Raw genomic sequence first — 21,800 nt, 5'->3', positions numbered from 1 at the left:
ATGGTTGTGTGAGATACTGTCAGTTTCTGATTCACAGAGGGGGTAGGGGGTGGAGAGAGGGTGATGAGAATGTGTGTGAGAAGGTGAGGGGGAGGGAAGTGTGTGCAAAATGCTGAGAGAAAAAACCGGTCAAATGAAGTGTGACTGAAGAAGAATAGTAAGAACTAGGTTCCAACAGTCAGTCAGAGCAAAAATGAAAGCATGCAGATAGTTTTAATGAATATTTGAAAACATAAGACAAAGTAGCAGGAAGAGAATGATATAAAATAATTTCATTGATATTTAGCAAATAGATAAACTGAGGGAAAGCATATAGATGAGATTACGAGAAACTTTTTGAAGGAGATTGAGAAAAGAAGGCAGGGTTTGTATTCAAAATGGCGGTACACAGAAAGTGACTGAAGGTGTGTTCATGCATGATGTGAGCCGGTTTTGACTCTTCCTGAACACTTGCTTGGATATCTTGAATGATCTCAGTATAAAGGGATTTCGAATATCATCTGGTTCTGCAGTCCTCGTGGAAGAGGTGAGTTATATAACTGCTATGAAAACAATTAACTTGTTCTCAGGCAGTGTGTCATTGATGTCATCTTTTGCAATCTCCTTCTTCACAAATGTCTATGAATAGACTGGTGCGGGGTGTTCCCATGCATATGTCTAAATGATCTCCACCTGAGCACGAGTTTATACACTGGTGTCGAGTTAATGGCTAAACTGTATTTGTAATTTTCTCCCCTGGGTCGGGTTGTGATTTCACTCTGTTGATTGGTATAAAACATGAAGACTCACAAAGGATAATGTTTTGTCCTACTTCCTCACCAATCCATGAAATCACTCAAAATCATTTATTGAATTTTACTTAATAATGACTAAACATAGCACCTGTATACACACAATGATGACCATTACTCATTTAGGGAAGCCTACACAAGGCAAGCAGTTACCTAGCCCTTTTATAAATGTATAGCAATACCAAAGCTAGACAACATGGAGAAATGATATTATCAAATACTAAAAAATATAATGGTGCTATAATTAGTAATACTTTAATTAAACATGTAATGATTATTTATATTGTACGATTCAGTAGTTTGCAAACCGCTTGCATAATGATTCTCAAATTTAGTCAGTGTCTGTATTTTCCTATATTGCATGCATGTACTGAGCATAATACACTCTGTGAGCACTTCATTCGGTATTTATTAGACATATTTTTTAGACTTATTAGTCTTCCGCTCACCGTAGCCTATCCACTTTGAGGTTTGATGCATTGTCTATTCAGAGATGCTCTTCTGCATACTGCTGCTGTAATGCGTGGTTATTTGCGTTACTGTCACCTTCCTGTCAGCTTTGACTCATTAACAATAAGTTATGTCCCACAGAACTGTTGTTCACTGTTTCACACCATTGTCTGCATTATCAAACTCTAGAGACTGTTGTCCGTGAAAATTTCTGAGATACTCAAACCACCCTGTCTAGCACCAAAAATCATTCCATGGCCAAAGTCACGTAGATTGCATTTCTCCCACATTCTGACATTTGATCTGAATTTTGTTTCTGCCACGATTGGCTGATTAAATATTTGCAATAACAAGCTGATGTATAGATTTACCTAATAAAGTGATCACTGAGTGTATATGTTACCCACTGTTCAAATGAGATAATCAGTTTGTTCATTCTGATTGAAATGCGTAAAAAAGACTCCAGCCAGCTATTCTCTGCTTTTGCAGTTTATATAGGAGTTTATGGTGTGAACAAGGTGTTAGATATAATCTTGTGCAGAACACAGGAAATCCGTTTCCTGACAATTAACAACTGAATTGAACCACAGACAGTGAGAGAGCAGTCATGAATTTGTATCTCTTACACTTGATGAACCTTAGTGAATTTTGTACCCAGTAAAAACACAACTAGGAAAAGTAATCATCATGCTTTCCCATCCACATGTTTAGCAGCTGGCCGTACCTTTGAGCAATGGCTAAACGTGAACCCCGCATGCACACAATGCATATGAAGAAGAAAATCACTCTTTGTGGGTGGCTGGGTAGTATAATGGGTAGAAAGAACTGCAATTGTGACCTGAAGGTCACAGATTAAATTCCCAGATTGGTCACTGTCATTAAGTGAGGTACTTAAGGTCAAGAACTACAGGTTTGGGGTTTTGAGCTCCATATACCAATTCTGAGGTATTCTGATATCATGCTTCATTATTCCCCTAGTTTAGTAAAAATACTCATCATGTTATTTTTGATTATTATTTGCCACTTATACCATGTTCACATAGCACATGGCCTGTAGCGTAGTGGTTAAGGTAAATGACTGGGACACACAAGGTTGGTGGTTCTAATCCCTGTGTAGCCACAATAAGATCCACACAGCCATTGGGCCCTTGAGCAAGGCCCTTAACCCTGCATTGCTCCAGGGGAGGATTGTCTCCTGCTTAGTCTAATCAACTGTACATCGCTCTGAATAAGAGCGTCTGCCAAATGCCAATAATGTAATGTAATTTCAGCCATTTTCTCAAAATGATATATTTTCTATACTTCAGGCAGGTATCTCAACTTTAAAAGTAGCTATAGCCACATAATTTCAAATACAACTAAACGCTTTAAAAAGTTGCAAATACAGAAACATTTTGTGATATGTTTTGTTATTTTCATTTTACGTGCTATCCTGAAATGGATCAGCCCTTGTTATGCATAATCGATCTAAATGAACCTTCTTTGCGGACAAATAGTCATCTGGAACAATCAAAAATATGTCCCTGAAAAAAAAAAAAAAACTGAAAACCCCAGAAAGTGAACTATCCCTTTAATGCAGAGCAGAAACATGGGGTCACTGGGAAGCCTGTGGGAGAGTGATGACTGATGACTTTGAGCAATAATCCTATAAAACAAATGCCCTGGTAGAATGCATAGAAAACATCAGGTAAATCTGGTTGAAGCACTAGAACAGTTGTGATGTACTTAATGACCTTGTGTGGTTGTAAATCAGTTAGTCGTGACGCAATTATAATGTGGGTGTTTTTCACATTTGAACAAGATGATGATGTCTTTCTTCCGCTCTCCGCTCTTCTTTATTTCCGTAGTCATGGAAACGACTGTGCTGGATTCCACATTGGTTGGAGCTCTTCTTGTGGTGCCTGTTGTCCTCCTGACAGGACTGTGTTTGAGCTGCAGAAAACACTCACACAGTAATGAGGGGAAAAGGGAAGAAAAAGGAGGGGTGGTCATGTGGGAGGGAGTGGAAATATTTGATGCTTGAAACATTGCAAATAGCCCAGATGTATTTTTACTCATTGATAATGTAAAACATTGAATAAAGTAAATTACGTTTCAGGCGATCATTATTCACTCATGTATTTATTCATTTTAGAATGTTTGATTTCCTGTTTGGGCACAGTACCATGCAAAACTAATACTTTTCTCCTCCTCAGCTTCCATCCAGCAGAATTATGATGTTGATGATGACACTCAGTAGTAAGTTCTTCATTACTAATGTCATACAAAGACATTTTTTTTTACTAGATTTTTTCATTTTTATTTTAAGGGATTTGGATCTTGGACAGTTCCTTTTAGCCTCCACATGTTGCTCTTGCCATCTCTCTGATACAAGTGTATCTAGGGCTCATCTGACAAACATCGTTTCCTGTTCTTTAATCAAGACCTTAATGAGTAGAATCAGCTGTCTTCGTCCTGCGCTAAAACAACAACCCGCACACACACCGACCCTTTCTGGGTAAGATTTTCAACCGATTGAGAATATTCTCCTTGTAGTACGTCACACAAGGATAACCACTATGGCACGCCGTTGTAACGTTTAATATTTTTCTTGATATCAAAATTTGTCTAAATGTGATATCAACTTTCGGAAGTTTGATATGAAATTTCGGTTCCGGTCAGGGAGGAAAGATTGTTTATGACTAGGAAGTACTGTATGTAGGCTAGTTGGTTAGCTATCAGCTAGGGAGCCAGTATAATACTAGCAAGCATCAATAATCAGGACACCCCACCAAATCAAACCTATATAATTATGCATTTGCCACAAAATGAACAGTTCGCAAAGCATGACTACTGATGTCTTTGGTCGGTGCGTAAAAGAGAAAACCCGTTTTCGTGGGAATGCCAACCACCTAGTTCAGCTAGCTATCCAATGAGCTAGCCAAACAATGTTCTGACATGTTCGTAAACAATGGAGATAGTTACCAACACCAACAGGAAATGTGAGTAAAGCAACTTTAGTCAGCACTTTTGAAATTCGATGTCAAGTTTTTGAAATTTGATATACATTTTCGGAACTTTGATACCAGCTTTGGAATTTTGATAGCAAATTTCCGAAAGCTGATATCAAATTGAATGAAACTTGGTATCAAATTTCAAAAACTTTCAGGCAGACTGCGACCACACCAACATACCCTCGTCAGGCCGCATTTTACACTGAGTTTCATGTATGTAAATCTGGCCCAATGTATACAAAGTGCTGTAATTTCTACATTAAGAAACCAAAATGTATACCATTTTTAAAAAAGCTGAGCATGTGCACTTTAACCACATCCCAACTATGGCAGCTTGACCAGCTTGAATATTGAACTGGTCAAGGTGGATATAAGCTGGTCTAGCTGGGTATGAGCTGGTCACTCAGCATGGCCAAGCATGTGAATTGTCTGATCACAAATGTAAAGCAGTGGAGTGCAGAATGTATGCAATTGTAAATGTACACTCACCGAGTACTTTATTAGGAACTTTTTTACTTTATTACACCAACTTACTCATGTGATTATCTAATCAGCCAATTGGCAGCAGTGCAATGCATACAGTCATGTAGATACGGGTCAGGAGCTTCAGTTAATGTTCACATCAACCATCATAATGGGGAAAAAATATGATCTAAGTGAATAACCACACATTACAACAGTGGTATTCAGAAGAGCATCTCTGAACACACAATGCATCATAACTCTAAGTGGATAGGCTTCGGCAGTAGAAGTCTAAAAAATAAGTCTAATAAATACCTAATAAAGTGCTCACTGAGTGTATATACTGTATGTTAGTTTTACACTCTTCTGTGGTGTGATGTCAGTCTATTATTCTGAAATATTTTCTATATAGTTTTCCAGCAGGATCCGGAGGATTTCGTATAGTGCGACCTGCAGGTAAATAAATCCTTTCAAGCCACTTTTTGGAAATTATTATTCCCTAACATCATATATATAGCAAGACCATCAGCATGCCAGCATATATGGAGCATGCATAGTTGATAGAGAAAACGTTGTGTAATTTTAATACATAGAAAGAAAGCCAGCTAGTGTGTTCAAAAGGAGTAGCAGCACGTGAGTTTTATGCATTATATCCTGTCTTGAACAGTTTTCCAGAATATATGAGGGGAAAATCCTCAAAATCTCCTTATATAGAATACACATGAGGAAATGTCATGCTCGTTATGCTCCTGTGGACAGCATTTACTAATGTTTATTGACATGTCTCCTTCAGCCGCCTATCATTGGATGTACGTATCTTTCCTTGTTGTTTTGATACATTGTGATTTTGACACAATTGTAATTGCTTCATGGTTTTGCATGCATGTCAGACAGTGGCAGAATATTAAAAATGTATTGGAAATTTGCAAAAACATTTGGTTGTATTTAATATAGCAAATGGCTTGGGTCTTCTGAATGGCTCAGTCAGCAAAGTTCATCCCCAAGGGGCAGGAATATGAGTCATTCTTGGCTGAGTTATGACATTAACTAACCATTACAGTGGGTCCACTCTTCTGGGACTCAGTTGGTCTGGAGATATGCCCATCCTTCAATCACCACTGTCACCCCCCTGTAGCATGAACTGAAGAATTTTGGCTTATGAGTGGATAACACATTGATTGTAATAATTTTAAGTTGGTGGCTCAAGGTGCCCGATCCTTTATTTAAGCTTTGCTGAATGAAAATGCAATGAATTTATTAATTTCTTTATCAGATTAGCTACTTAAAATTTTAAATTCAAATCTTTCAGAGAATTATATATGATTAGATGCTGTGACTGAACATATTTTTTTGTGATTTGCAGGCCCAGTTCTCCCTGCCTCCACCAATCCCTTCAACATGAGTGAGAGCTCGGGACACTCCTCCCACCTTCTGTCTCCCATGTAGGTACTCTCTTGTCTGTACTGCGATATAGACTCACACTTTAAGCACATACATATGCTACAGCTCTACTCACTGCAGCGGATTGCACTTTTGAACAGGATCTAACAATGGCTAGCAATCAATGCACAATTTAAACAGTGTCTTCAGATAGAACTCTTTATATCGTGAAAGTAATAAATGAATTATTTGAATTAAATGAATTAAAAATAAAAATGAATAATTAAATTTACAATTCATGATAGCATAAATCCAGTCAAAGATTTCAAAGCACTTAAAAAAAGGAGAGAAATTATGAAAAACTTAATCCATGACCATACTGTGTGACACACCTACCCTGAATGGCAGTGTTTGCAGGTAACTGAACAAATGGCAATGTTTCGTATACATTTTACCATGAGTGTAGATCTTCATCTTTCCCTCTCTGTTTTAGTTCTCCCCTCTTGCACCAGAGTCGCCACTCCTCCTTCGTTCCAACTGAAGATGGTGAGTTTCTTTTCTCAGTTTGCCTCCCATTCAGCATTTCTCTCCCTTGTTGCCAGAATGACAAAGGGACAGGAGTGCATACACTGGGGCAAAAAGGGGGAATTAAATAAAAAAATGTCCTCAACATTTTGGCAGCCATTTTGGTCTTTGCCAAACAATAAGTAGACATAAACAACATAAAATGAATCAAGTATATATAATTAATATTATTATTATTATTATTATTATTATTATTATTATTATTATTATTATTATTATGGAATTGGAGACTCTTAAATGTATAGGGGGGTTCGTGGGCATGCCCCTCCAGGAAATTTGCATTTTGCATCAATTTGCTATTTAGATCCATGGTGAATTTTCAACACAATGTTACATATCATTCACGATATGGATTTGACAACTAGATGCTGGAAATATAGCCTTCAATTAGGACCACTGTTGTCAAAGTTAAAATCATTCTTAGCAATCTTAGGCAATACAGATATTGATTGGCTGTATGGCTCTGTTCTGGAAAACCTCCCTACTGTCCACACAAGTTTGCATGAATAAGACAGGGAGGCAAGCAGCAACCCCCTCCCCCAACATGAGCATATCTTACAAACAAAACTTGTATAAATGCTTGATGCCTGGGAGAGAGTTGAGAGAATTAAACTGGGGATATTTAAGATTAGCACATTAGCAAGGGACTAGCATCATATTCGATATTTGAGATTACCACGTTAGCAAGTGATATTTGAGATTAGCACGTAAGCAAGTGACTAGCACTATATTGAATATTGTGATATAACTGTTGGGATAGTGTGCAAATCAAATCAATGGGGAATTATGAGTTGGAGATAAAAAAAATACTAATGGATTGAAATTCAATATTTTTAGAATCAGATTCAGAGATTAAGATTTGTGAAATATTCAAATATTCACATCATGGTTTCATTAAATAAAAAAAACATACAGGAGTATCCAAAGGTCTGAGAAAATCAGACAATCAAATAAAACTGAAAAATGTGCTGAATGTTATGGATGTGAGGACCAATCCTTCGGAAATGCAACATTAATTGTTTTCAAAGATGGAATGCAGACCATGCCGAAAGATAGCACAAAGGTTTGTGTCTATGGTACAGAGGCACTTGCAATGGCAAAACTAGTGAATCAATTTGCAATGATATGTTTGACTATACAGGGTTTGAATTTGATGGTTACTTCCCACATGTCATAATAAAAAGCTGTCATAATGATTCTGTCCCATCCAGTTTGAAGGTGCTGGTTTCCATGCTACTGAATGACCATACTGTCACTAGTTATGTTTGTCAGGTATTCCTAACCATTTCTCAGCTGATACTTTTCAAAACTAAGAAAAAGATTTGCTAATGCAACATGACCATCAAGGTCTTCCAAACTTCAAGCCGCTTCTTCCTCTTTATATTGGTCTTCAAGTTCACAATCAAAAAGAAGCACGAACATGGTCAATTCTATCAACACATTGGGATCAGTATTAACTACAAACGTGTCCTTAAGGTTAAAACCCAGCTTGCATCTGATGTCTGTCGAAAGTACATTGCACAGGACCTGGTCTGCCCTGCTATCCTAAGAAAAGGTATTTTCACTGTTGGAGCACTTCATAACATAGACCATAGTCCTTCATCAACCACAGTTCAGGGGACATTCCATGGCACTGGAATAAGTGTGTTCCTATTTCCAACCTATTCAAACACTGGTGTTTGTTGAGAGCAAATTACCATTAAACCAAAGGAAACGGATACCCTCCTTCTTCTTAAGAGGTGCAACATTTCCCACTGTTACTTGCAATTCAAAGGCTATCTCAGTGCCTTTGTTGAATTGAATCCACTGATTTCCTTTGATGTAGTTATACAAATTGCTTTTTGATTACAGGGAGTATTCCCAGCTATGAGAACCAGGAATCGCCTCATGGTAAGAATCAAATTTCTTATAAAATATGATTGTTGCTATCTTTTCAAAGGAGTAAACTGGTGAACAGAGTGGTAGACACAAATACAAATAAAAAAATAATAATTTTAGTCCTGAAATTTGATGTAATAACATAACATAATTACATTACATGACAATCACAGTAGTTTCTCTGTGTGTGTGTGTATATATTTCAATTCCACTGCAGGTGTCTATGTTGATGACAAAGAAGATGATGATGCACCAGGGTACATGTGAGTTTCTTTTTATTGATATATTTGAGTTTGCATTCATCAATCTTGTAATAAACAGAAGGGCAAGTAGTGAGATATGTCTCATTTTATTGAAAAAAATTAATTTCAATAAAAAACTAAATGTTAATTTGACATTTCTAGCAATAAACAAGAATGTAATAATAGCAACAATAAAGCAATTGCACATTGGCCTGTGGTGCTGCATATTCCTGAATCTTTCTTTTTTTGTTCCGCATCTATCTGCTTCCTTGTGTCTCCGCTTGGTGTTGAAGAGAGGTGCTGCCAGATCCCCCTGTCTGCAAGTCTGTGTGTGCATCCCATCAAAGCCTTGCATCTGTACAGAGCTCAGGTATGCAGAGGATAGCAGAGAGGACAACACTCAAAAATATTTTCCTTTTTAGAAAGTTTTCATTTTTAATTCCGTATTTCATATATTGCATTATTTCATGCTTTCAGATAAATTGAACCTTGTGTGATTTACACATTGGACATATTGTGATCCTGGAAACTTCTAAAAAAGAATAAAATATATACAGTATTTGTATATACACTCAGTGACCACTTTATTAGGTAGACCTTTACACCAGCTTGTTAATGCTAATATTTAATCAGCCAATCATGTGGCAGAAACGAAATGCATAAAAGCATGCAGACGTGGTCAAGATGCTCAGCTGTTTTTCAGACCAAATGTCGGAATAGGCAAGAAATGTGATCCAGATAAGGTGGTTTGGGTTTCTCAGAAATTGCTGATCTCCTGGGACTTTCACGCACAGCAGTCTCTGGAGTTTGCAGAGTATGGTGCGAAACACAAAAAACATCCAGTGAGTGGCTGTTCTATGGGCAAAAATGTGTTGTTAATGAGAGAGGTCAGAAGAAAAGGGCCAGGCTCGTCGCAGCTGGCAGGAAAGTTGACCGTAATGCAAATAACCATGCATTACAACAGTGGTATGCAGAAGAGCATCTCTGAACACAAATAACCATGCATTACAACAGTGGTATGCAGAAGAGCATCTCTGAACACAAATAACCATGCATTACAACAGTGGTATGCAGAAGAGCATCTCTGAACACAAATAACCATGCATTACAACAGTGGTATGCAGAAGAACATCTCTGAACACAAATAACCATGCACTACAACAGTGGTATGCAGAAGAGCATCTCTGAACACAAATAACCATGCATTACAACAGTGGTATGCAGAAGAGCATCTCTGAACACAAATAACCATGCATTACAACAGTGGTATGCAGAAGAGCATCTCTGAACACAAATAACCATGCATTACAACAGTGGTATGCAGAAGAGCATCTCTGAACACAAATAACCATGCATTACAACAGTGGTATGCAGAAGAGCATCTCTGAACACAAATAACCATGCATTACAACAGTGGTATGCAGAAGAGCATCTCTGAACACAAATAACCATGCATTACAACAGTGGTATGCAGAAGAGCATCTCTGAACACAAATAACCATGCATTACAACAGTGGTATGCAGAAGAGCATCTCTGAACACAAATAACCATGCATTACAACAGTGGTATGCAGAAGAGCATCTCTGAACACAAATAACCATGCATTACAACAGTGGTATGCAGAAGAGCATCTCTGAACACAAATAACCATGCATTACAACAGTGGTATGCAGAAGAGCATCTCTGAACACACAATGTGTCAAACCTCTAAATGGATAGGCTACAGCAGCAGAAGAACAATAAGTCTAAAAATAATTCTAATGAAATACCTAATAAAGTGCTCAATGAGTACCATGTACTGCCACCGGAACAGGGCATTCCACTTCAGTCTGTGTTCCAGATCTGGGAGACTTCCAGGTTTTACTTACTGCAGTTATCCTTCTAACTCAGTAATCCTACTTTGTGGAACAGGCCCCAGACATGTTTCCATGTACTAGTGTAAACAGCCTGCACTGTAGCCTGTAGTAGGAGTAAAATGTGTTGAATGTTAGCCATGTTGTTGGAGTGCGGGGTCCTAAGCCACAGGGTAGACATTGTATAGGGCCTTGAAATAAAAATAATTGGGAACCCCAACATTAATACAGGTACTATTCCAAGACGCAGAATTTAATTGCTTATTGAATGATTAATTACATGAATAATTAATTAAGTACTGAATTCTAGGTACTGGTGAATTGGACTATGTAAACGTGGATTCTGGTAAGAATTTGCTCAGCTGTTACTTACACAATGTGTTGTTCTGTTCTTTTCAAAAAAGATTTAGAATTTTATATATTTATATATATATATATATATATATATATATATATATATATATATATATACAGTCAGGTCCATAAATATTGGGACATCACACAATTCTAATCTTTTTGGCTCTATACATCACCACAATGGATTTGAAAAGAAAAGAATAAGATGTGCTTTAACTGCAGACTTTCAGCTTTAATTTGAGGGTATTTACATCCAAGTCAGGTGAACGGTGTAGGAATTACAACAGTTTGTATATGTGCCTCCCACTTTTTAAGGGACCAAATGTAATGGGACAAACTAACAATCATAAATTAAACTTTCACTTTTTAATACTTGGTTGCAAATCCTTTGCAGTCAATTACAGCCTGAAGTCGGGAACGCATAGACATCACCAGACGCTGGGTTTCATCCCTGGTGATGCTCTGCCAGGCCTCTACTGCAACTGTCTTCAGTTCCTGCTTGTTCTTGGGGCATTTTCCCTTCAGTTTTGTCTTCAGCAAGTGAAATGCATGTTCAATTGGATTCAGGTCAGGTGATTGACTTGGCTATTGCATAACATTCCACTTCTTTGCCTTAAAAAACTCTTTGGTTGCTTTCTCAGTATGCTTCGGGTCATTGTCCATCTGCACTGTGAAGCACCGTCCAATGAGTTCTGAAGCATTTGGCTGAATATGAGCAGATAATATTGCCCGAAACACTTCAGAATTCATCCTGCTGCTTTTGTCAGCAGTCACATCATCAATAAATACAAGGGAACCAGTTCCATTGGCAGCCATACATGCCCACGCCATGACACTACCACCACCATGCTTCACTGATGAGGTGGTATGTTTTGGATCATGAGCAGTTACTTTCTTTCTCCATACTCTTCTCTTCCCATCATTCTGGTACAAGTTGATCTTTGTCTCATCTGTCCATAGGATGTTGTTCCAGAACTGTAAAGGCTTTTTTAGATGTTGTTTGGCAAACTCTAATCAGGTCTTCCTGTTTTTGAGGCTCACCAATGGTTTACATCTTGTGGTGAACCCTCTGTATTCACTCTGGTGAACTCTTCTCTTGATTGTTGACTTTGACATACATACACCTACCTCCTGGAGTGTGTTCTTGATCTGGCCAACTGTTGTGAAGGGGTTTTTCTTCACCAGGGAAAGAATTCTTCTGTCATCCACCACAGTTGTTTTCCGTGGTCTTCCGGGTCTTTTGGTGTTGCTGAGCTCACTGGTGCGTTCTTTCTTTTTAAGAATGTTCCAAACAGTTGATTTGGCCACACCTAATGTTTTTGCTATCTCTCTGATGGGTTTGTTTTGATTTTTCAGCCTAATGACGGCTTGCTTCACTGATAGTGACAGCTCTTTGGATCTCATATTGAGAGTTGACAGCAACAGATTCCAAATGCAAATAGCACACTTGAAATGAACTCTAGACCTTTTATCTGCTCCTTGTAAATGAGATAATGAGGGAATAACACACACCTGGCCATGGAACAGCTGAGCAGCCAATTGTCCCATTACTTTTGGTCCCTTAAAAAGTGGGAGGCACATATAGAAACTGTTGTAATTCCTACACCGTTCACCTGATTTGGATGTAAATACCCTCAAATTAAAGCTGAAAGTCTGCAGTTAAAGCATATCTTGTTCTTTTCTTTAAAAATCCATTGTGGTGGTGTATAGAGAGAAAAAGAGGAGAATTGTGTCGATGTCCCAATATTTATGGACCTGACTGTATATGTATATATATATATATTTATTTATTTATTTATTTTATTTTTTTAGATATTTTTTAGGCCTTTTTCAGCTTTATTGGACAGTATATAGTATAGAGACAGGAAGAATGGGAGCGAGAGAGAGGGGAAGACATGGACAAATGTCGGACGGTCGGATTCGAACCGCCGACGTCGCGGCTCGCAATGAGCATGCGGTCAGTGCTCTACAGGCTGCGCCACCGAGACACCCCTATTTATTTATTTATTTATTGACCTGATTACAGTGTACAATTGATGACCATTAACAGCAGAAAAAAAGATGAAGTCGAAAGTCATCATAAATTAAATGTTTGTATTTGTGTGTGACAGATACAGCGAGTGAGAAGAATTATATCAATGTGAAAGATGAGCCTTTTGGACTATTTCCAGGTGAGTCATGTTTGTTATTGAGAGAAATAATGTGTCAGTCTAATGTGATTAACAAAAGCGGCTTTGTTTCCACCAGCTTTTATTTATACAACTCTTGGGGAATATTTTCTCAATTTGTTTGTGATTAAACTGTTCTCATGCAGTTAAAGTGTAGATATTAAAGGGTATTTTCTATACATTATAGTTTTACCATGTCAAAATATAAGTGCTCATTGTGTATTTGAGTATTGTCTTGATTCTAGGCTTTTGATTTCCTTTGGAATCTGGCATTTGTAACTATGAGAGAGTTGCACTAATGAAAGTCAAGGAAGCCATTATGAGGCTGAGAAATAATAAAAAAAACCAGCCAGAGAAAAACCAAATGTTTGTAACATCATTAAAAAGAAAGATAGCACTCATGAGGACCTGGTAGGCTAAGGAAGACCTCTACAGTTGATGACCAAAGAATTTTCAGTGTAATTAATAAAATACCCCATAAACAGAACACTACTGAGCTGCAAAAGCATCATGACCTGGTTACAGGTCACGGGTACGACTAATAACTACCGAATGGAGCCCACAGTGTTCCGGAAAAAGGTCTTGTAAACAAATGAGACCAAGATGCACTTGCGTACGCGAGTGGATGCCAAAAGTAACTGCCCAAGATCCAAAGCATCTTAGCTGCTCAAGTTCAAGCAAATATCTCCAAACTCATTTGACAGTGCTTCATCCGTCAGAAAGACAATGGACCTCATGCAATAACCACTTTTATGAACAGATTAAAGGAGCACTGTCACACTTTTTTCAGTTGAGGTTATTTGGATTAAATGCTTAAATTCTGTGTGTAGGCATTTTTAAAATCACCAGCAGTGTAGCAGTTCCCTAAATATGGGGCAAAACTTCTCAGGACTTGAATGAGATGAGACAAAAATTGAACTCTTTGAGCAGAACTCCAATCACTATGTCTGGAGAAGACCAGGCGCTACTCATCACCAGGCTAATACCATCCCTATGGTGAAGCATGGTGGTGGCAGCATCATGCTATGGGGGTGCTTCTCAGCAGCAGGACAGGAGACTGGTCAGAACTGAGTGAAGGATGAATGTAGCCAAATACAGAGAGGTTGAGGAAAACCGGCAAGCATGTGACCTCAGCTGAATTAAGGATCTGAATAGATTTTTAAGAAATGTGAAAAAATGTTTTCACTTTATCATTATGGGTTATTGCATGTAGATTGGTGAGCAAAACAGAAATTTTATCCATTCAAATTAAACCTACAACACAATAAATTATGCAAAAAGTCAAGGGGTCTGAATACTTTCTGAAGCCACTGTATACTCTGGACGTCTTTCTTTGATTTGGCACACTTGTATGAGCCCTTCATACTAAAAAAGTAAGAGAAATTTATGATAATATAAAAATGTTCTTGCATTGGGCCCAATGATCCCAAACATACTGTTAAAGCAATATAGGAGTTTTTCAAAAATAGTAATTCACCCGATCTGAAATCAACTGAACATGCATTTCATATGATTAAAGAAGACTTAAATGGGCAGTTAACCCAAAAATACAATTAAAGTATGTTTTCACTTACCCAGAGTAGTTTCGCTGAAATGTGACACATTTTCTAGATGATATCCTAGCCAGTCTCCCAGCTTGTGCCATCAAGCCCCTCCAGCTGGTCCAGAATGCTGCAGCCCGCCTGATCACCAGTCGGCCCAGATCGGCTCATGTCACCCCACTCCTCATTGGCCTCCACTGGCTTCCTATTGCCACACGCATCCGATTGAAGGCCCTAGTGTTGGCATTTCAGGCTGCTAAGGGGACTGCCCGACCTTACACGGTCGAGCTGCACGTTCACGCCTGTTTTCCGTTCCGGTTCCTCAGTGGTGGAATGACTTGCCTACCACTGTCAGGACAGCAGAATCCCTCCCCCTATTTCGACGCAGACTAAAAACACTCCTTTTCAAACTGTACCTGAGTCCTACCTCCTGATTTACCCCCCCTTTCTGATATCCTTATCCCTCTTGTCTAACCCCAAAAAAATAATTGCACTTATGACCGCTGTATGTTTAGAAGAGCACTTCATGTGTTTTTTACTAGTTATGGATGTGTTGCTTGTTAGTCGCTTTGGATTAAGCATCTGCCAAATGACTAAAATGTAAATGTAAATGATATTTTGCCATAATATAATGGACCACACAGACCTTTTTATTTCTGGTAATGAATTCACCAAAAATGTACATTAAAAAAACTCAAAATCTTTTCAAATACAATGCCACAGTTACTCACAAATGTCAACAGAGATCCAATTCACATTTTACTCCAGAACTATTTATTCTATTGCAAGCAGAAGAACACCAGTATTGTTAAATATTTTTTGGAAAAACTTTGTCACATCTCAGTGAAACTATCTGGATGTATAGTATTATAGGTAAGTGGACACATACTTAATTTCATTTTTGGATGAACATCCTATTTGAGGCAACTAGCCACTGAACCAAGCAGGAACTGAAGATGGCCTGGCAGAGCATCACCAGAGAAGATGGCACCTGATGATGTCAATGGGTCACAGACACTTATTGCATGCAAAGAATATGTGATAAACATGACTACTTTCATTTACATAACATTAATGGTGCCCTGAAATGAGGGAGAGGGGATATGTGTATAAACTGTTTTCAGTTCTTCAAATAAATGCTGTAACTAATATAAGTTGAGAATGTGCACTTAAAGCACCAGCAAGACCCCTCTGTTCTGCTACTTTGTGCCATCTGGCGCCTCCCCCTCGCCACACCTGCACTTCTCGCTCATGACTGCTGTCTGTCCTGGTCCCACGGTGGTGGAATGACCTCCCGGTGGATGTCAGAATGGCAGAGTCTCTGACCACTTTCAAGGGCAGACTGAAGACTCATCTCTTCAGTCTACACCTTTCCCTCCCTAACTCACCACCATGATTAGCCTTATATATGCCATAGACTATAATTGCACTTATATAGTTGTATAGATATTGTTGTTTTTTTTTCTATTAGCTATTGTATTGTTGTACTCGGGGTATGCTAGTTTGGAAGTTGATGTATTCTTCAAGGGTTCTGATTGTATCTGTATGGTTACACTAGGACTCGGAACTGTACTGTCCTCTCAGGTCCTCTTTGCACTTGCACTTGTACTTGTGTTTGATCTGCACTTCGTTGTACATCGCTCTGGATAAGGGCGTCTGCTAAATGCCTTGTAATGTAATGTAAAAAGCACATGGGAATTGTTTGATTACAAATCTAAAATTGTGGACTACATAGCCAAATCAAGAAAAAAAACAAGTCTTTGTCCAAAGACATGGAGCTCACTGTACAATTTCATGCAGACCTGGAATCCCCTTTCATTCTGTTCTGTATCAAAGCAATTATCTCCAAGGAGGTTGAATAATGACACTCATCCATCCATCTGTCCATGTGTCCTTTTAACTGGCATATTTAGCTAGATAGTAGTAGCTAGATTGAAATTAAGTTTTCTGTGTAGATTCATGTTCCCAAGAACAAGAAACATATTGATTGGTGATCCCATGACCTTTCCTCTACCGTCAACATCAGACTAACTTTCAATGTGTGATTGACAAAGCTCAAAAAGTAATGGCAGGATTGCCATGAAAGTTGCTGTACACACTCATGTTGCCAAGAGGATGAAATGTTTTGTTTGTGGTAACTGCATAACCTCTCTTGAACATATTTCAGAATGTAATGACTGGATTACCAAGACATTTAATGTGCGCATGCATGTGAGGGGAGATTTGTGCCCTGGTGGAGGTCTGCACTCAGCAGAGTGCATTCTTGTAATTTCATCACAGCATTTTAACTTTGCAACTTTGTGTGAAAACTGGCAACGCTCTACTCTTGCTCCTTACACAACATTAGATGTAAATGTTTGTATGTTAGAGGCCTCGTCCTGTGCTGTGTTTGCCATCGGTCAACAGGAGTGGCCTGTGCTGTATCTCATGATGACTGTTTGCCATCGGCCAACAGGAGTGGCCTGTGCTGTATCTCATGATGACTGTGTTTGCCATCGGTCAACAGGTGTGTCCTGTGAGAGCATCGACAGTGAGGAAAATGACAGCTCCGATTATGTCAATGCTCCCCCACAAAGAGGTACCCGTCTGCTCACACTTTTCTAATACTTGGTTGAACCTCATTCATTTTTATTTGTCTACATCCAGTATGCCGATAATATATGATTATTATCAATTAAGGTTATATGGGAAGATACAGATTTGTTTTACCTAGCTTTTTTTGGTTGCATAATTCGTAATTGTCTGAATTCGCGGCAGGATAATGCAAATTTCTAAACTTTACTTCTGCCTGTGGTGCATATAGCAGATTTGTGGGAGACTTGTGGGTCGCTGCAGGGTGGGCAGACAACCGTTCTGGGTGGACACTGCCCACCAGTAGCCACACCCCGAGATAAACCATAAAACACCTGCAGTCAGGGGTGAAAATATCACAAGCTACCGCATGCAGAAGACTTAGAGAGCAGAATTTCAGAGGATACGCTGCAAGATGCAAATGTATCACCAGGAGCAAGAATTGAAGGGTTCTGGAACCAATTTCTGTCCATATATGAGACCAAAATAAACCTTAACCAAAATGATGGAAATCACAAGTGGAGAAAGAGACCTCATGATCTCATGATCCAAAGCACCTAATGTCACAGCTTGGACATGTCTGGCTGCTTCTGAAACAGGTTCACTTGTCTTTATCGATGATGTTATGAGAGTGAAGATGGTATCAGGGTGAATTTGGAAGTGCGCAGGCATTTTAATTGGCAGTGTACAGAGAAATTCCTCCAAACTCATGGCTGATGCAATAAGACAATAACCCTAAACGCAACAAACAAAACCATTCATCAGTAGGAAAGATTTGGGTTGGCCAAAAACCAATTTAAATACAAATGTAAGAACATACTGTTTAATAGAGAATACAGTACACTTTATTGACCGTATTTAATTTGTTACTCAGAGGCTGGTCCATCAGTGTCTTTCTGGGCTGAGGTTTGAGCTCAAAGAAAATGGCGATAAAAATGAAATGCAATTAAATGAAATACAAGGAAATAAATACAATTTACTAGAGAGACTGTAAACTGTATGAACTGCAACTTTACCTAATACTGGACTCTTTTCATTTCAGGTCACTAACAGCCAAGAGGAAGTAATCTTGTGTGGTGTTCAGTGAATCAAACACACTTCAACTGTAGCACTTATGAAACAAACTGAGATAAGGAAATTGATGCATAGAACGTTTGAGGTTGAAAGTAAAAGCAAAATTAACATTAAAAGCCTGAAACATTTGTTGCATCTCATATCCTATAGAAATTGCTGAGAACTCCTGAGAATATATTTTTTGCTTTATGTTCATTACTTGATGCAATTACACTGCTCAAAGAAATTAAGGGAACGCTTAAGGGACACATCAGATCTTGATGAACGATTTATTAAAGTTGAAAATCTTTACTGTTGTACATTGTATAATTTGTTGAGAACAAAATGACGTAACAATGGTCTTAGGAAACCTAACAGCAGTCAGGGTACCGTTGGCTATGACATGGAGGTCTGTGCGACCCTCCAAGGATATGCCTCCCCAGACCATCACTGACCCACCGCCAAACCGGTCATGCTGGATGATGTTACAGGCAGCATAACGTTCACCACGGCATCTCCAGACTCTTTCACACCTGTCACATGTGCTCAGTGTAAACCTGCTCTAATCTGTAAAGAGAACAGGGTGCCAATGGCGGACCTGCCAATTCTGGTGGTCTCTCGCGAATGCCAATCGAGCTGCACAGTGCTGGGCTGTGAGCACAGGTCCCACGAGACGACGTTGGGCCCTCATGGAGTCTATTTCTGACAGTTTGGTCAGAAACATGCACACCAGTAGCCTGCTGGAGGTCATGTAGGGCTCTGGCAGTGCTCCTCCTGTTGCTTCTTGCACAAAGGAACTGGACTACCTGTGCAACCTGATTGGGCTGCAGGTACCGCCTCATGCTACCAGTAGTGACAAGGACACTAGCAGAACACAAAACGAGATAATTAGTCAGGAGAAAGTAATTGTCTGTGGCCACCACATGCAAAACCATTACCTTTTTGGAGGTTGTCTTGCTTTTGCATCTCCATTGCTCCTGTTGTCACTCCCATTTGCACCAAAGCAGGTGAAATTGATTCACAATCACTTGTGCTTCCTAAATGGACAGATTGATATCCCTGAAGTTTAACTGACTTGGTGTTACATTGTGACGATTAGTGTTCCCTTAATTTTTTTTGAGCAGTGTATATTAGCATTACCTGCTATTTCAATATAGACAGATCCTGTCTTTATTTTATTTGAACAATTAAATGTGTCAATGTTTGGCCTTTTTTGTAAGATTTTCAAATAATGTTGGCAAGATTATGGGAAGCGAAATAAAGTATGCATTTGTAATGCATGTTGAATTGTTAATTATTCCTTCTCAATATGTGAATGTAAATGTATTGTCATACTTGAACCTGAGACCACGTCCTCAAAAAAAAGTTTTTACTTTGGCAAAAAAAAACCTTGAAAAAGAATATTACATTGTCACCATATATCTTAAATGAGTGGACTAATAAACCATTCAGTGCTCAAAAAGTGACACCTTATAAAACAAATCTTGCTGATAATAGAGTAATATTAGCTACAGTATACAGCATGTAAAGTTGATGCAGACTGGAAAATGGAAAATGAAGGCATGTACAGGAAGTGGCAGAGGAATGCAGCCCTTCAGCACACTGACTGAATAGCTTTGCTGGTACTGTAGCCCTTCAGCACACTGAATAGCTTTGCTGGTACTGCAGCAGCTGGCTGTACCTGAGAACAGGCACGCTCAGCTCTTCAATCACGAAGGACGTTGCAGTGAGGAAGAATCATTTTTTTAAGGAGCCCCCTAGGTAAAAGAAAATCCATTCTCACGGTTTTGCAATCCGTGAGGGTACAAACTGGCAAGCCAAGCACACGCTTTGCGAAACTGAGGGTAAGGATCGGCAAATCGAGGGCAGTTTTCAAAACGGAGTGTACGGATTGCCAAAAAGGAACGCAAATTGTAAAACGGAGACTTCCACATTTATGTTTAAAAAGATTTTTCAGGACAAATATGGTGAGATCAAGATATTAATTGTGGATAAGGAACCTGAGATGAGAGAGGCAATACCCAAGTGAAATTGGCAACAAAAAATGTCATGAATATTATTTTTCCCCAAACCAAAGTACTAGACTGAAACGGGCCAAGAACAGTGAGCATTGGAACCAGACTTAAAAACGGTTGTGGAAATGTTTGTAGAGACCACAGGACAGCGACACTTGGAAGTGAAGAACCAAACATTCCATCATCTAGAGAAACTGCATGTCAACACCACTAAGAAAGGTCATCCTCTGACATCACTTTTTTTAAACAAAACAATTCTGACAAAAAAAGAAAAAGGTGCACATAACATTCATCCATTTATGCCAGAATAACCCATAGTCAACATATTCAAACTATTACTACACCATGTACTACACTGTTATGTGAAACATTTTTTTGGTTTTAAAAAAAGCTCACAGAGCGATGTAAGAGGAAGACCCTCAGAACAAGCAGCTAACCATCCTCAATCACCTATTTAACAGGAAGCCTTGTGGCCACAGGAAAATCCCAGGTCCATACAATTTTACACTGATCCCTACACTCAACTAGTGATGCAAGTTCAATTATAGCAGCGCTACTCAACTCCACATCCTGCGGGCTGCAGCCGTTTGCTTCAACCCTGTGCTACATCACCTGCTTTCAGTAATTAGCTTATTATCTAAACCAAGCAGGTAAAATAATTAGTGAATTAGTGAATTAGTAAATCAGGTGGTGTAGCGAACGGTATGAGCAAATACCTGCAGACACCGTTCCCCACAGTACGTGGAGTTGAGTAGCGCTGCATTATAGTAAATATTTCTTCACCATTTCAGCTATAATGCTGATTGTATCTTCTCCCCAGGGACTTCACTCCTCCTCTCCAAGGAATTCAAATACATTTTGATTATACCAAATCCAATGATGGTGTTAATTGTCTGGATTGCCATTGCTTTTATTAGTAGCTAAATCTGAAGGTGGAGGGATTGTGTAGGGCTCCAGTACGTAAACCATCTGCACCCGCAGGAATGCTCATCTACTTCAGCTTTCGATTCACCAGACCCAAGTAAACACCACAACACACCTCTGTAGTTTAGTTTAAAACTTTATTTTTTTGGTCTTTTTTATTTTTATTTATTTTTATTTTGCTTTTCTCTTTTTTATTCACCTACAACAGGAGAGAGGAAGTTGAAAAAGGGAAGAGTAAAAAATGGGAGCGAGCATTTCTATTAAAACATTTTCCCTCTCCTCTTCCCGCTCTTTCTGTCTGCTTTCTCTCATCAGACAAGTTCTCTTGGTGAGGGGATCTATTGATCAGCCATTCGCAAGTCGTCCTTCTGGTCAGTTTAAAAGAAATGAGAAAATGTCTTTCTCAAGCTTCTAAAAAGCTCTTCTGTGAGGGGCGATTACCTTCCGCCACCTCGATCTCCAACGGAAAAACAAAAAACAAAAAAAAGTCTTAAAAAAGAATGTCAGAAGGGTGAGGAGGATCTGAATGGATGCTC

The 21,800-nt window shown here is 38.8% G+C and overlaps 1 protein-coding gene across 9 annotated transcripts; it reads left to right on the top strand.

Annotated features, from left to right (window-relative positions):
* Window positions 1-106: 106 nt before the first annotated feature.
* LOC133121556 (linker for activation of T-cells family member 1-like) lies at window positions 107-19,605 on the top strand. Of its 9 annotated transcripts, none has more exons than XM_061230820.1 (12): window positions 107-526; window positions 3,437-3,479; window positions 5,109-5,152; window positions 5,490-5,505; window positions 6,060-6,138; window positions 6,570-6,622; window positions 8,513-8,551; window positions 8,757-8,802; window positions 9,075-9,151; window positions 10,946-10,981; window positions 13,104-13,163; window positions 14,772-16,197. In XM_061230820.1, the coding sequence occupies exons 5-12, from the start codon at window positions 6,095-6,097 to the stop codon at window positions 15,092-15,094; spliced, it is 678 nt and encodes a 225-aa protein (XP_061086804.1). In that variant the 5' UTR covers window positions 107-526; window positions 3,437-3,479; window positions 5,109-5,152; window positions 5,490-5,505; window positions 6,060-6,094; the 3' UTR covers window positions 15,095-16,197. The 9 variants fall into 9 exon arrangements, with proteins under 9 accessions (XP_061086804.1, XP_061086797.1, XP_061086800.1 ...); XM_061230813.1 differs by lacking the exon at window positions 5,490-5,505 and adding an exon at window positions 3,089-3,193; XM_061230815.1 differs by lacking the exons at window positions 107-526; window positions 5,490-5,505; window positions 14,772-16,197 and adding exons at window positions 537-3,193; window positions 17,208-17,279; window positions 18,315-19,605.
* Window positions 19,606-21,800: the final 2,195 nt, after the last annotated feature.

The sequence above is a fragment of the Conger conger genome, chromosome 2, assembly GCF_963514075.1.
Source record: "Conger conger chromosome 2, fConCon1.1, whole genome shotgun sequence".
NCBI classification, from domain to species: domain Eukaryota; kingdom Metazoa; phylum Chordata; class Actinopteri; order Anguilliformes; family Congridae; genus Conger; species Conger conger.
The sequence above is the reverse complement of the archived record's forward strand: the minus strand, read 5'-3'. Positions and strand labels throughout refer to the sequence as shown.